Source organism: Diabrotica virgifera, chromosome 8 (assembly GCF_917563875.1).
Source record: "Diabrotica virgifera virgifera chromosome 8, PGI_DIABVI_V3a".
Lineage (NCBI taxonomy): Eukaryota > Metazoa > Arthropoda > Insecta > Coleoptera > Chrysomelidae > Diabrotica > Diabrotica virgifera.
Window position 1 is genome coordinate 102,009,589 of NC_065450.1, and position 16,932 is coordinate 102,026,520.

General features: G+C 31.9%; 1 protein-coding gene across 1 annotated transcript in view; it reads right to left on the reverse strand.

Moving 5' to 3' along the window:
• LOC114345253 (all trans-polyprenyl-diphosphate synthase PDSS2) overlaps positions 1-16,932 on the reverse strand; it is a 41,776-nt gene that overhangs the window by 7,495 nt on the left and 17,349 nt on the right. Inside the window, exon 3 of the mRNA XM_028296070.2 lies at positions 711-981. Within this exon, the coding sequence (XP_028151871.1) occupies positions 711-981 (271 nt within the window). The remainder of the gene's footprint in view (positions 1-710; positions 982-16,932) is intronic.

The following is a 16,932-nucleotide window of genomic DNA, read 5'->3' on the forward strand; positions in this document are numbered from 1 at the left end:
GACCAAATCAAACGAAGAAAAGCTCAGACGTTTTGAACGAAAAATACTTGAAAACATTTTCGGACCTCACCACGACATTAACACAAATCAGTATGGGATCAGAACCAACCTCGAATTAAAAGAACTCTACAATGACACCGATATTGTCCAAGAAATTAAATCACAGCGACTAAGATGGGCAGGCCACGTGCACAGACTTCATAACGAGAGACTTGTAAGACTGGTATGGGAGGAGATTCCTACAGGCAAAAGACCACTCGGACGTCCCAGAATGCGATGGAGAGATAACATCCAAGCAGATCTCCGAAAAATGAACATCCCATTTGACCCTAGGTTGATGGAAGACCGAACAAATTGGAAGAAAGTTGTACAGTCAGCCAGGACCCACCCAGGGTTGTAGCGCTACGTGATGATGATGATGATGATGATTTCAGTGATACATTGCTGTTGAGATAATCCTCTTTTAAAATTTTAAGAAATTAATGCTTGAAAATGTTCTTGGCTAAGGTTCATTTTTCGAACGACTTGCTAATTTAAAAAATTCACTGTATCTACACGACCTGTTGTACCGCAATGAAACTCTGGATTTATGTCAACAAAAGATTGAGATTACATTTGTGGTGGACGGTTTTATTGGTGGCGCCGTCTAAGCGGATATATGCAAAACTAAAAAGACAAACCTCGTATTTTTGTTCATTGTATCAATTTACTTGTCTCTAGGTTCTATAAAAGTAGCTTCCACCAAATCTCTAAGAGCAGTAGATACAAGTTCATTGACAGGATGACATTTCAAGGCTGCTAGTTCACGAAAACTATTACTGAGGAGGTAGTCACCTGTCAGGAGTGAGAGCTTATTACCAAAGTGAAGATCTTCTTGAAATTCATCTTCTGTTGTTATATTTAGAACACTTTTGTGGATAATGTTACTTGTGCGGACCATTTCAGTTATCTCAGCAAGAACTCTTTGGGTATGAAGAATACCTACAAGAAGATTAACAATATATTAATATTAAGTGATACCGAGTCTTTTTCAATTGAAACATTAACAACTTTCAGGTCTTTGTGGATGTTAGTGTTTCTAATGTACCAAGGAGTTTAAAGATATTTCTTAGTACCTTGTTCTGGAAACAGTTATATCTATGTTACTTTCACTGACATAACCCTATAGTTGCATGCCAGAATAGACTTGAGGGTCAGATAGTAGAACAGCAGTAGTAGAATAACATCCAATAAACATCCAGTAAATTTTTATCATGATTTCGAACTCATGTCTTCTCTTTATAACATGATTCCAAACTCATGTCTTCTCTTTATAACATGATTCCAAACTCATGTGTTTTCCACCTGAGTCTTGCATTAACAGTAATGCTCAGATATTTTGCAGTATTCTCATATGGAAACTGGACCTCCTTTGTTCCGACTAGAATATAATTGTCTTCTTTTAATAGTGAAATCAAAATGAATGGATTTTGTTTCTACAGTTTAATTCTTTAATTCTTTAATGTGTTAGTCCCATTGTTGATCTGACCTAAGGAGTTCTGCAGGTTATGCATAGGTTTGTCATGATTATTTCCAACAGAGATAATTGCCATGCCATCTCGATTGTGGCAATAGTATCTTGTTTTAGTGTAGGTAGGGGTATCTCTGGTCACTCTGGTGTATAAAATGTACAGAACTGCTAAAAAGACACTATGGAACACAGGCGTTAATCTGTCTCAAATCAAAGTATGCAAAAGTTGCAGTTCTGACAATAATTAAACAATTGAAAAATGGAATGTTTTAGTTTGGATCTTTTAAGATCTAACACAATAATGGTAGGGTAGTCCAAGCGGGGATTTTTGCAGTTACTCGTGCGCGTCATATTATAATAATAATAATAATAATAATAAATGTCTTTATTAGTATTCCAAAAATTATACAACAAAACAAAAATATTAATTGGTCTGTAGGGCGAGGTTCAGCTTGTACATCATTGAAGGACAGCAATGTACAGCTGCTCTTCCACCTAACCCCCATTTCCTAATAGAAGGGCGAAAAACTATATTTTGTATATAAATATACTTACATATACTGATACTACTAGATAGTATGCAAATTAGGTACTCTAAAAATCGTAGGCTTGGCATTACTGCTCAGATAACAAATATTTAAACATTTTTTCCTTAAAACTATGTCCGGATAATGTACGAATATCATAATCAAAATTATTCAAATGACTCGCAATTGAAAAAGAAAATGAGCGTTTGAAAAAATGCGTTACGTGACGTGGTAAAGAGAGAGTGTTCCTATGTCTTAGATTAAGGTTATGGACATCAGTTCTATAAGTTATTCTATTGTATAGGTAAGGAGGTACCCCTTCCCGAAGAATCTTATGGTAGAAACATAAAGCATGAAGTTTTCTGCGGTCTTTCATGTTTAACCACTTATTTAAAGTAAAAGTATGGCTAATACTTTGATACTTTCTAATTCCAAAAATTAATCGCAAACAGGAGTTTTGTAATTTCTGTATTCTCCTAGAATCTGTCTCAGTAAGGCATGAGTTATAAAGCACATCGCAATAATTTAATTTTGATAAAATTAAAGATTCACACAACAAGGATTTGGTAGCACTGTTTAATATATTACGACTTTGGTATAGAAGCTTAAGTACCCCGTATGCTCTTTGTAAACAAAGACTAACATGGTGTGTAAATCTTAAGTCTTCATCCAACCAAACCCCCAGGTTTTTTACCTTTTTGCTAAAAACTAAGTTACCATTTTCTAAAAGCAGTTTATTTGAGTAAGTTTCTAAAAATATTTTTCGATGAGAGGATCTACCAAAAACAATAGCCTGAGTTTTGGACGCATTCAGTTTTAGGCAATGATTTTGAGAAAAAATCTGCATATTTAATAAATCATAATTTATTGCATGAACTGCTTGTTCACACTCGTCTAAATTAAATGACATATAAAGTTGTGTATCATCAGCATAGTAGTGTTGAGTGCAAGACAAAAAAGCAGAAGGAAAATTTGATGTATACACAGAGAATAAAATGGGACCTAGTATCGATCCTTGAGGAACACCATTGTTAAGTTCTAAAAAAGAAGAAATTTCTTGATGAAGTTTTACAGCTTGATATCTATTTGATAGATAAGATTTCATTAACTCGACTGCTCCTTCATCTAACCCAGAGAACTGTAGAATATAGGATAATAAATCATGGTTAATTGTATCAAAGGCTTTCGAGTAATCCAAAAGAATTAGAATTGATATTTTATTTTGATCATAAGCTTTGAAGATGTCATCAGTAATGTTTACTAAAGCAGACAGACAACTATGCCCAGACCTGAAACCGGACTGTATAGAAGGAATAATTTTATTCTTATTTAAGTGAGTACTTAACTGATTTTCAATTACCTTTTCTAGAATTTTGGATAATGTTGGCAGAACACTTACAGGTCTAAGATCATTTAAACTATTAGGAATTTTAGTTTTAGGTAATGGAATAACATGCGCACGTTTCCAGTTATTAGGAAAAACAGAATGTTTTAAACAAAAGTTGATAATATGCGTGATATACGGAAGAAGATAGGGAATACACAACTGTAATGTTAATATGTTAATACCATCATGTCCAACAGCTTTACTCTTTATCTTATTTATTATATATAAAATATCAGTTTCAGAGACTGGTTTAAAATTAAGCAATTTGTTAAAATAAGTTTTAACATTGTTTTGATAAAACATTTTTGTATCTAAGTCCTCTTTCATTTTTGGTATAACTTCAATAAAGTGTTTATTAATGTCATTTATATTCCATTTGCTACTTACATCAAAACTTTTCTCATGCTTATCGTCATTTATCAAATATTTTAAATTGCTCCACATATCTTTGGCAGATCTAACATGAATATTTTTAAAAAATGATTTTTTTTCTTTTATAGTGACTGCTGATACTAAATTACGTAATTTTTTGTAGTTATTCCAATGTGCAATATTTTTAGAAATTTTGTAACTTAAAAATGCTTTGTCCCTATCCAGCATTAAAGCTCTAATCGTATCAGTCAGCCATGGAGCATATTTCTTTGTAATCCTGTAAGTCCTAATTGGGACATGAATATCAAGCAATGTAACAATATTTTCAGACAAAAAAGTTACTTTACTATCTACATCTGTGAGGTCATAAATATTTCTCCATGGTATGGACTCCAGATCAGATTTAAATTGATTATAATTTAAGTTTTTAAAGTTACGACCAGTAATAAATTTTGTTTTCACATGGGGGAAACCTTGTACCCCGTAAATGTCCCTCTACCATATATTGGCTCTTAATACAGGGGGGTTCGTCGTTAAGGGGGGTCCGAAAAAAATATATCCTTAGAAAAACTCGAAATCGTCAGATTAAGATAATGTAAGTACATGCAAAACAATGTATATTTAAAAAATCTGAAGAATTTTACAAATTACACAAATAGGCAATTAAAATGACATATTTAGTTTTTCCCCATACGATTACTTAATTTTTTATAAAAAATCAAATTTGACTATGAATTAAAAGTTTGGTGAAGTGAACCATAGATTTAAAAAATAATAATTTTTTTTTGCAAAATCTATTTTTTTAACAAATATTTAATTTATACATATGTATTAAGGGGGGTATAGTTAATTATGCGTTTTTTTTGCATACTTTTAAAACGTTTTCCCTTGAAAGTGTTGGGTTAAATTAAATGGGTAAAAGGATATCTTAAAGAACAACACATGAAGATTATTCAGTTAAATTTTTATTGAAAAATATTTTAAAATGAAGCAGTGACGTCATTTTTAAGTAGACGATCCAAAAAAGAAGATGATTTGCGGTGTACACTATATCTTCGGACATAATCATTTAAAACATATAAACCAAAAAGATTATTTTAGTTTTAAGAGTTTCTTGAGGTAGTGACGTCGAGTTTTTATGATTATATTGTTTTTTAAATTCATGGTATAACTTTAAAGTGAAAAAAACAAAAAAAAAGTGTGTTTGGTAAAGAGAAAAATGGTAATATAAACAAAAAAATTGTTAAAATAAGCAAAAATTCGACGTCACTACCTAGTAAAATATCTAAAAAAGAAGTGTGCAAAATTTCAGAAAGATCGGTGCATTACTTTTTGAGTTATGATGTACACCGCCTCAAAAAACATGTTTTTCAGAAAACGCGTTTTAAAAAAATTTAAGAAAATTTTTGTATATGTCCATATCTCCGTCAATTTTACTCGGATTAACTTGAAATTTTAATGGTATACTCTTGAAAATATTTACAATCGAATAAGCCAATAAAAAAAATCGAAAAAAATAATCAAAAATACTATACCCCGCCCCCCTTAATACTTCCACAGCTTGTGCTATACGTACAGAATTTCAAAAGGAAAAGGTTGTTTTGAATACAGTAGAACCTCGATTATCCCTCAGGGCATCGGACCAAGGGTATGACGTATAATCGAAAAGACGGTTAACAGAACATTAAAAAAGTTAAAAATTGATAACACAACTCTCAAATTTTATTTGTATGTTTTGTTTGATCATATTATAAGAGGAATTTGTGATCGTGTTAATATTGTCGAATTTGGTTTAAAATATTCTGAAATCTTTGTTTGCTTTACTGATGCTTCACATTTTGCAAGGGCTGAATTTCTTAATCGGCGTAAGATCATGCAATCTACTTTATTGGCTTCTTCTTGTTGAGAATACCACTCGATGAATGGTTGCATGTGAGATGAAGCTTCTCTAGCTTTTTTAGGCAAATCTTGATCAGTTGCAAAAGCATCATCGACATCGCCACCGTCAAATTCCAAGTTTGTGTCAGCTTCTGAACCTGTTTCGTCAGCCTCTGTTTTGCCATTTCAACGATTTCATTATCTGTCAGCAATCGATAGCCAGCCGTTTGTTTCCTCATCACAAATTAACCATTCGTTTATGTCATCTTTAGGCAACGAAAACAAAACAGTTGATTCAGCCTAACTTCATTTGTTACCGCACTGTACATTTCAGCGAATTCCGTTTGGCTTATCGCAATGCTAAAAAAAATGAATTGATGACTCAAATGTTTCCTTTACTCAATACAACTTATGTATGTACGTACGGACCCTGACGGTTAACAGAGGTGACGGTTAATGGAGAGACGGATAATCGAGGTTCTACTGTAATACTAAAACATCGCCCTGTATAGTATTTGTTTGATGATTCATACATAGGTAGTGTCGTTTTATTGAATTCTCAGAGTTTTATTTCAAAAGGCAAAATACAGTAAATTTATTTTTTAAATTAACGAAAAGAAAATACATATTATGTAGGACATTGAACATAAACGGATTTATTTGCATGTTTAAGTAAATTTAACAATAATGTATGTGTATACAACAATTAAAAGAACTTAAGAAACGAATAAAACAATAAAACAATTTTTTTTTAGATTTATAGCAGATTTTTGAAATGAAATCCATCTTTGTCGGACCATCAACTGTCTAATAGACCTCCTGAGAGTTAAGGGATCATTTCTAATAATGTTACAAGAATCAATAATTTTATCAATGACTTAGTTCTTGTGGCGTATTGATATTTTCTCGATAAACCATTTCTTTTAATCAACCCCATAGGGAATAGTCGACAGGGTTAAAATCAGGTGATATAGGTGGTCATGCATGAGGCCCTTTGCGTCCTATCCAGCAACTGAGAAATGTGATGATGCCCCATCGTGCATAAAGTACATACCTCGGGCGGCTACATTGGCAAGTAGATTCAGCAAACTATTTTGTAAAATATGATAATGCAAAAAAGTACAAACAGTGTAAGAAACACAAATAAATAATAACGATGGCGAACGAAAAGTCAAATTATGTACTCAAACAACGAAAATGTCAAATTATCAATTTTATACACATACATAGTATTAATACATGGTGAGAAGGTAGTGATGCGAAAAACGACGGGAAAAATATTTCTGTTTGTTTTTGTTTAATTTAGGTTTATTTGTTTATCTCCATTTTGACAAACAAATATTATACAGGATGATGTTTTAGTATTATTCAAAACAACCTGTGCCTTTTAAAATTCTGGAACTTGGCTAAAAAGGTTGTATTATTTCAAACGTTTAGCACGAGCAGTGGTAGTATTATTACTTATAAATTAAATAGTTGTTCAAAAAAAATTATTTTTGTAACAAAAGTTAATTTTTTTAAATCTATGATTCACTTCACCAAACTTTTAATTCATAGTCAAATTTGATTTTTTTATAAAAAATTAAGTAATAGTGTGGGGAAAAAATAAATACGCCATTTTAATTACCTATTTGTCTAATTTGTAAAATTCTTATTAGAGTTTTCAAAAACCGTATACAGAGTGAAATTTTTCTCTAAGACCAAAACGAACTAATTTTTTAAAGCCGGACCTGATTTTTTCTAGTTTGAATAAATCAGTTGATTGGGTGGTAATAAGAGACACATCGATCTTACTGTTCAAAAATTATGACGAATACAAATTTCTGAAAAAATTAACAACTCGCCCTGTATATTATTAAACAATGGGAGCAGACACTTTTTAATGGCCATTTGTTATTCCCATAGATGCCTGCATATGAGGTAGGAGTATGTACAGTTCCTCATGACTCACCCTGTATACACAGACATACGTTTCACTTTAAGTTTTGACTTAATTTGTTTGAAAATGGCGCATGGGCAAAGATAAAATGGAACCAGTATAATGACCTTGACAAAATTATTTGAATAATAAGTAGGTAAGTTAAAAATGTGGGAGAAAATTTACTATTCTTAGAAAGATTTGTTAATTCGTCTTTTTAAACATTTTATTAAACAGAGGGCAATACAATTAAAAACCACACTGATTGTGTTGTAAAAGATCAAAATGCACATTTCTGATTTAGTTTTTAATAAATTATCTTAGAAACGAAACACGAAACAAACAAAAAATAGCGAATGACTGAAAATTCAAAACATGAGATAATGTTCCACTAAACTTGGTTAAACTTTGAACAACAAACTGTCAGACAAGTACACAATGTATCATGAGATATCATAAATAGTAGTATCCACTCATCACCACAGAGTGAAATAATCACTCAGTATATAAAAAACAAATGTGGATGATAACTAAAATAATAAAAATTATGAAGGAAAGAAGACAAATAAAAATATAAATAACTTCAGAGTATAAAATTAATACTAAAAATATAAATAACTTTGAGTATAAAATTTATACTCTGAATTTATTTCTTCTGAAGAAGTTGTCTTCTTTCCTTTTATTTAAGAGGCCACATCAACGCATCATCAATGTTACTTCGGGAGAGAGTAGCACACCCTTTTTTGAAAGTTCTGCGAAGCTTTGGCAACAGTGCGTCGGCTGTATTTGACACTAAAATGAAGGCTCAATATTGTGACAATATACTCATAGGCGCGCTGAATGGTTGACACAAGTGTTAATTAACTACTTAAGAGTGTAGGCGCAAATATTATACGGATATCCCTATTTTTTCTGTCTTTACACTGCAAATTACGTGTAGTAAAATTCTCACTGGTATGGATATGTAAACATTACTTGACAATGTCATCATTAACTTTAAAGAGATGGCTTTTGAATGTTCTTGGATATCTGTTACTTGTATAATTTTCAAAAAAGTTGTTTTTGTTTTCCGTTTGGCCCCTAAAGACGATTCTAAACTCAAATTAAAGCAACTAGCCCAAAACGTGTTGTGACGTCATATGATTATATGTTTACATTTTGCACTGACAAAGTAAACAAAAATGTATATAATTTTAAATAAGACATTATAAACGTCAGGAGAAAATACAGTTATGTGACGTCACTAGTGTTTTGATCGTTTGAACTATTCATAGAAAACTTGTACTTTTACAAAATGGTTTTATTTTCCATAGTAAACCTTCTTTCCTTTCCTTCAAAAACTGTATCAAACTCCAATCTCAACAAACTGGTATATATTATTACAATGACATACATACGATAAATGCCATTAGAATATAAATATTTTTCTCTTATTCCGCAACGATGAGCTGGTAAAATATCCAAGTAGATGGAGGCCAATCAACTAAAGAATGAGAAAAAGATTATATCTAAATATAACCATAAACATAACAATCTAGTAAAACTATGTGACGTCACGGGCAGTATGAACTATTTTAAATTACAGAAGATTTTAAATTTGTATATCTAACTTATTATGAGTTTTTGAAGCGTGAAATTTTGGAAATCTCATTTTTAAACAAAACTGAACATTCTTCATCTTCTTCTTTTGGCATCATAACCCAGGATGGGTATTTGCCTGTCTGGCTATGTCCTTCCATTCAGATTTCTCTTGGGCCCTTCTCCTCCATTGTCTTATATTCATGGTTTTTGTTGGATATAGATAAATAAATTAAATATTTTTATAGCAGTGCCATCTACTGGCCGCTTTACTAGTTACTGTATTGTGTGTTTGTTCAACATGTAGTTCATAAAATACACCCAATCAGCTCAACTCTACAATTTACGAACAGGTTATGGGCCCAGACCAGTCCAAATCAAAACAGTGTGTGTTCATTCGATAAAAAGTTAGTCGGTTTGTTGGTTAACAGTATCGAAAATGGCGGTGAACTATCTCACAAGTGTGCCGCGTTTAACCGGTAGAGATAACTACCAGGACTGGTCGTTCGCGGTTGAGAATGTCTTTATTCTAGAAGGACTATCAAAGTGTATTGAGGGAACTGAAAAAGACACAACGCTTGTTGCCAAAGCCAAAGCTAAGTTAATATTGACTTTAGATCCATCCATATATTTGCATGTGAAAGAAGCTGAAACGGCGAAAGATGTATGGGATAAGCTGAAAGAGTTATTCGAAGACACAGGGTTTTCGAGGAAAATAAAATTACTTCGAACACTCATATCGCTAAGGTTGGAAAATTGCAATTCCATGGAATCCTACGTAAATCAGGTGATCGAAACTGCGCAGAAGTTGAATAGGACTGGCTTCCAAATTGATGACATGTGGTTGGGCTCGCTTCTCCTAGCGGGACTTCCGGAACAGTATACTCCAATGCTCCTTGCAATTGAACACTAGGGAATATCTATTACCACTGATGTAATCAAATCTAAATTGCTAGATATGCAGATAGACGGCACTAACAGTGAAAAACAGACAGCTTTTATGTCAAAGTCGAGTGAAGTTAGCACTAAGCATGTCAAAAAAGGTTACAAGACAAGAAAAATATAAACTGTTTTCGTTGTAAACAGAACGGTCATTATATGAATAAGTGCCCTAGTGCTACTAATAATGCGTTTAGTGCAACATTCTTAAGTGAAAAGTTTAAATCTACAGATTTTTATGTCGATTCTGGATGCAGCACGCATCTTACAGCTAGAAAAGAATATAACTGTGGCTAACAATGAAAGTTTGGCAGTAAAATGTGCTGGTGATATGAAGGTAACCACAATTGTCGATAAAAAGAGATTAGAGGTAAGCATCAATATAATAATATATTATATGTTCCTGATTTGACAACAAATCTTTTATCTATTTCTCAATTGATTAAAAATGGAAATGATGTTATATTTGAAAATACAGATTGCAAAATATTCAATAAAAATGGAATTATTGCAACAGCTGAATTGATAGATGGTGTTTATAAATTGAATACTGAATGTATGTTAGATTGTAAAAAAATTTTATTTGTAACTGGGGCTACCTGGCATAGACGTTTCGGTCATCTAAATAGCGTATATCTAAATAAAATAAAAGATGGAATAGTAGATGAACTGAATGTGACTGGCAAAATTGATATTAACAAGCAAAACTGTATAGTTTGTTGTGAGGGGAAACAAACAAGATTACCATTTCCAGAAAAAGGTCACAGAGCCAGTAGTTTATTACAGATTATTCACAGCGATGTATGCGGGCCAATGGAAAACAAATCATTAGGTGGCTCTAAATATTTTGTTACTTTCCAAGATGATTTTAGTAAAATGGTATTCATTTATTTTATTAAAACAAAAAGTGGAGTTTTTAATTGTTTTAAAAATTTTAAAAGTATAGCAGAAAACCAGAAGGGTGTCCATATAAAAACTTTGCGAAGTGACAATGGTGGAGAATTTTGTTCAAAAGAATTTGAAGAATATTTAACTGTAAATGGTATTATACGTCAAAAAACGAATCCCTACACTCCTGAACAAAATGGTGTAGCCGAACGTTTAAATCGGACAGTCATAGAAAAGGCAAAATGTCTGTTGTTTGATGCTAATCTTGAAAAAAATGTTTTGGGCTGAAGCTGTAAACACAGCTGTTTATCTAAAAAATAGATCGCTGGCTTCCGGCTTAAAGAAAACGCCGTTTGTAATGTGGACAGATAGCAAACCTGATGTTAGTGGTCTTAGAATATTTGGCAGCAAGGTGATGGTACATGTTCCAAAAGAAAAAAGATCAAAATGGGAGAAAAGGACTATTCTGTACATTTTAGTAGGATACTCTGAGACTACAAAAGGATACAGGGTGTATAATCCGACCACCAAAGAAATAATAGTAAGTAGAGACGTACAAATTATGGAAGACACAAAAAGGTGTGAAGTGATTCATGTTGATTTAGAAGGTGAACATGGGGCAAAAGAAACGTTAGATTCAGTGGGAGATAATAATACATCATGTCAGGATCAGAATCATCAGGTTTTGAAGAGCACATCGACTGATGAAATTGCTGAGAACAATGATCCCGATTATGTATGTGACTTGCCGAATTCGCCAGTGGATGAAATCAGGAGATCAACAAGAATACCTAAGCCAAAAAGATTTGATGAGTTTGTGACTTATTTGTGCTCGGATAGTGACTGTGATCCGGTTAGTGTCGAGGATGCCATGTCGAGACCAGATATAGTATTTTTACTACAAAAACGTTATTACGTAGGTCAAGATTTTTGACGTAAGAGAACTGTCAAAATATTAGAATGTGACTTTTCATTATTGCCATGTTTATAATAAACACACAATAATGAAAAGTCACATTCTAATGTTTTGACAGTTCTCTTACGTCAAAAATTTTGACCTACGTAATAACGTTTTTGTAGTAAAAATACTATAGTAACTTATGGTTAGGGGCTATGACAGAAGAACTGCAGTCTTTCGAGGATAACGCAGCATGGGAAGTGGTTGATGTTCCTGAAGATGGTTGTGTAGTGAAGTGTAAGTGGGTATACAAGAAAAAGGTTGATAACTCAGGTAAAGTGAAATATCGTGCAAGACTGGTAGCAATAGGTTACACTCAAAAATTTGGTGTTGATTATAATGAAACCTTTTCTCCAGTCTACAAAAGCATTCTACATTAAGACTTTTATTTGCTTTGTCAGCAAATTTGAATTTGGATATTTTTCATCTTGATGTTGCGACGGCTTTTTTAAATGGTGATTTAAAAGAAAATGTTTTTATGACAGTACCTGAAGGTTTAGAAATTGAAAATAACAAAGTATTAAGGCTCAAGAAAGCCATATATGGTTTAAAACAGTCAGCTCGGTCTTGGTATGAAAAAATTGATAGTTTCTTAATTAATCTAGGTTATAAGAAATCTGAGTATGAGCCATGTCTATACACAAAGATGAAAAATAATCTAAAAACCATTATCTCTGTTTATGTTGATTTTTTTATTTTTTCTAATGATTCAGATGAATCAGATAATTTAAAGTTGATATCAAATGAATGTTTCAAAATTAAAGATTTGGGAGAAATTAAGAATTGTTTAGGTATGAGAGTAACTCGCAATAAAGGGAATGGTGTTATAACTCTAGCTAGATCAAAAATCCTATATTGAACAGTTGTTAAAAAGGTTCAATATGGAGGATTCGAAAACAGTTTCTACCCCAATGGAGATTAGTTTAAATTTGAATGGAGACGACAATGCATCTTTTTTTTGTGTGAATTTGATGTCCTTGGCTGAGCCAATTAGCCAGACATTTTATTTTAAAAACAAACTTTTTTTTCAATCAGAGGAATTTTCTCTGTATTTCTAACTCTAAATATATGTACATAAGAAACTAACATACTACTATCTAAATAAATACACTGTTTTGGATGTAAATATTTTTTTGTATATATTTATTTTTTTTCTTTTTTTTTAATTGTTTTTTTACTACGCTAAGACATAAACCCGATTCAACTTCTCGGAGATTTACATCTTCTTAGTTTTTTTTTCCTTTTTTTTTTTTCTCTTTTTTTTTTCTCTTTTGTTTTTTTTTCTTCTTTTTTTTCAATTTTAATAGGTATACAATAATTACTTAAATCTACAGGGTTAAAAAAATAACAACAAAACAAACATGTTTGTTTTGTTTTAACAAACATGTTTGTTTTGTTTTAACAAACATGCCAGTTTTGTTTTAACAAAATTACTTAAATACAGGGTTAATTATATTGCTACAATTTATATTTACAGCTTTTGATATGTTCGTAAATTGTTTTTAATGTATTAATATCTTCAGAAAAATCAAATTGTTTAGGTAGACGGGAAGTGGAATTTTTAAAATATTAAGATTATCATAAAATTTGTTTATATTTACTGATTGATGGGAACATTCGAGGAGAATATGTAGTAGATCACCTTCTTTTCCACACTCACAGTTAGGTGACTCTGTGAGACCCAAACTGAACATATGAAGGGGAGTAAGAGCGTGATTACATCTCAATCTATTTACACTGGCGGGTAAAAAATTTAGGTCACTAGTGGAATTATACACGTTTGATTCCTTGAATTTCCTAAACCTGTTGTCCGATTTGAGTGATTTTTTTAGTATCTTATAGCTTTATTATTTAGGAATCTCAATGTATTAATATTGTCGCTAGAGAGGTAAATGTCATTTTATACCGGTTGTAACAATCATACTGTGTTTTTTCCTTAAAGTTCGGAACACTCTGTAGAATATTATAGCTTAGATAAAATATTGAAATTAAAACCCAATTGTAGCCTTAGCCTTTCTTAACATTTTCTTCTTTGATCCGTTTGCTTCTGTTGGATAATAAAAAAGTTAGGTATTTTAACAACTAGCCATGTTCTTCATCAATACAGGGTGTTTCTAAATAAGTGCGACAAACTTTATGGGGTAATTCTGCATGAAAAAATAATGACTGTTTGCTTTATAAAGATATGTCCACAAATGCTTCGTTTCCGAGATACGGGATGTTGAATTTTTTTTTACAAACTGACAGTTTATTTGTTGCTCTAAATCCGGTTGAGATATGCAAATGAAATTTGGTAGATTTTAAGAGGTGGTTATTGCGCATTTTTTGACATACAAATAAGAATTTTATATTCACCATTGGCGTGCATACGGTTATAATTATTTTAGATACATCCCGTATGCACGCCAATGGTGAATATAAAATTCTTAATTGTATGTCAAAAAATGTTCAATAACTACCTCTTAAAACCCACCAAATTTCAGTTGCATATCTCAACCGGTTTTAGAGCAACAAATAAACCGTGAATTTGTAAGAAAAAATTCAACATCCCGTATCTCGGAAATGAAGCATTGGTGGACATATGTTTATAAAGTAAACGGTCATTACGTTTTCATGCAGAATTACCCCTTTAAGTTTGTCGCACTTATTTAGAAACACCCTGTATTGATGAAGAACGTGGCTAGTTGTTTAAAGTACCTAACTTTTTTATTATCTAACATAAGCAAATGGATCAAAAAAGAAAATGTTAAGAAAGCCTAAGGCTACAATTGGGTTTTAATTTCAATATTTTATCTATGCTATAATATTCCACTGAATGCTCCGAATTTTAAGGAAAAAACACAGTATGATTGTTACACCCGGTATAAAATGACATTTACCTGTCTAGCAACAATATTAATACATTGAGACTCTTAAATAATAAAGCTATAAGATAGTTAAAAAACCACTAAAATGGGACAACAGGTTTAGGAAATTCAAGGCATCAAACGTGTATAATTCTCCTAGTGACCTAATTTTTTTTGCCCGCCAGTGTATAATAATTGATAATATATAATTTATAATAATATTTATAATATTGATAATGCATCTGCTCAAGTGCCTTATCAGAATTTAATATAATATTTATCTGTCAGTTTTGATAAGACCAGACATTTCATACCCTGTAAGTTATCTCAGTCAATTTAATAATTATCATTCAGAAAACCATTGGAAACATGTAAAACGAATACTAAAATACTTAAAGGCTACAAAAGACTATGGTTTAACTTTTTCAAAAAAATGATAATTATTTAAAAGGCTATGTAGATGCAAGTTGGGGGAGTAATTCTCATGACAGAAAATCTTATACTGGCTTCTATTTTCAGTTTTCTGGTGGACCTATTGTCTGGGAAAGCAGAAAACGGAATAGTGTTTCTCTGTCAAGCACAGAAGCGGAATACACAGCAGTAGCGGAAGCTGCTAAAGAGGCTATTTTAAAAAAAAATGTTGTATGAGATGTTGGGTATTGATGAAATCGTTACACTATATAATGATAATATGGGAGCTCATAAATTAGCAATAAATCCTGTATTGAATAGGAGAACGAAACACATTGATATCCGATATCATTTTGTCAAAGAAGCTGTAAACAAAGGTTTGATAAAGCTGGAATATTTGGACACATCTAACATGCCAGCTGGTCTCTTGGCAAAAGTAGGTTTGCAGAAGCTGGTATCTTTCGTTTCTAATTAGGTGTCCCAGGTATGCCGTTTTTCTCTGTTTAATTGTGCCTAGCAGTTGTCGTTCTGTACCAATTCTTCTCAGGATTTCTTTATTTGTTATTCGTGCGGTCCAGGGAACTTTAAGGATTCGTCGATAAATCCACATCTCAAATACCTTTAGCTTATTGATTGTGTTTTAAGTCCATCCTTCCATGCCATATAGGAGCGCCGACCATGGGTGTCCCAGACTAACTTACCCACTCTATATCTCTTAAACGAATAGAGATTTTCGAATGAGACAAAAACTGATCTATTCCATTTGTAATACACTGTAATATGGCGTAGAAAAAATCATACCCTAAATATTCATCCCTTAGTTACAACCCCTAACTTAAATTTTTTTAATAGCACCCTGTACATTTTTTTATAGTTTTGGATGTGGTCTTCGATCGTCTATTCAACACATTTTTTTAAAATAAAATCGGTTAGTAAGTAATCAAGAAAAATATCAGTTTATTTTTGATAATTATGTGTCCCAGACTAATTTATCCAGGCTATATTTCTTAAACGAATAAAGATTTTCGAATGGGACAAAAACTAATCTATTCCATTTGTAATACACTTTAATATGGCGTAAAATCATCCCCTAGTTACAACCCCTAACTTTAATTTTTTTAATAGCACCCTGTAACTAAGGGATGAATATGTAGGGAATGATTTTTTTTCTACACCATATTAAAGTGTATTACAAATGAAATAGATCAGTTTTTGTCCCATTCGAAAATCTTTATTCGTTTAAGAAATATAGCCTTGATAAATTAGTCTGGGCACATAATTAACAAAAATAAACTGATATTTTCTTGATTATTTACGAACCGATTTTATTTTAAAAAAATGTGTTGAATAGACGATCGAAGACCACATCCAAAACTATAAAAAAATGTACAGGGTGCTATTAAAAAAATTAAAGTTAGGGGTTGTAACTAAGGGATGAATATTTAGGGTATGATTTTTTCTACGCCATATTACAGTGTATTACAAATGGAATAGATCAGTTTTTGTCCCATTCGAAAATCTTTATTCGTTTAAGAGATATAGCCTGGGGAAATTAGTCTGGGACACCCTGTATACAGGGTGTTTCGTTGGGAAAGTAACATGTTACTGTAGAAAAAGAACACTTGGGCGGTCTCAAAAATACCATACTTAATAGGTCTTACTCCATTACTTACTCCATTACTTACTGGGTGTTTTATCTATTTTGCCATTTTCTTATTTG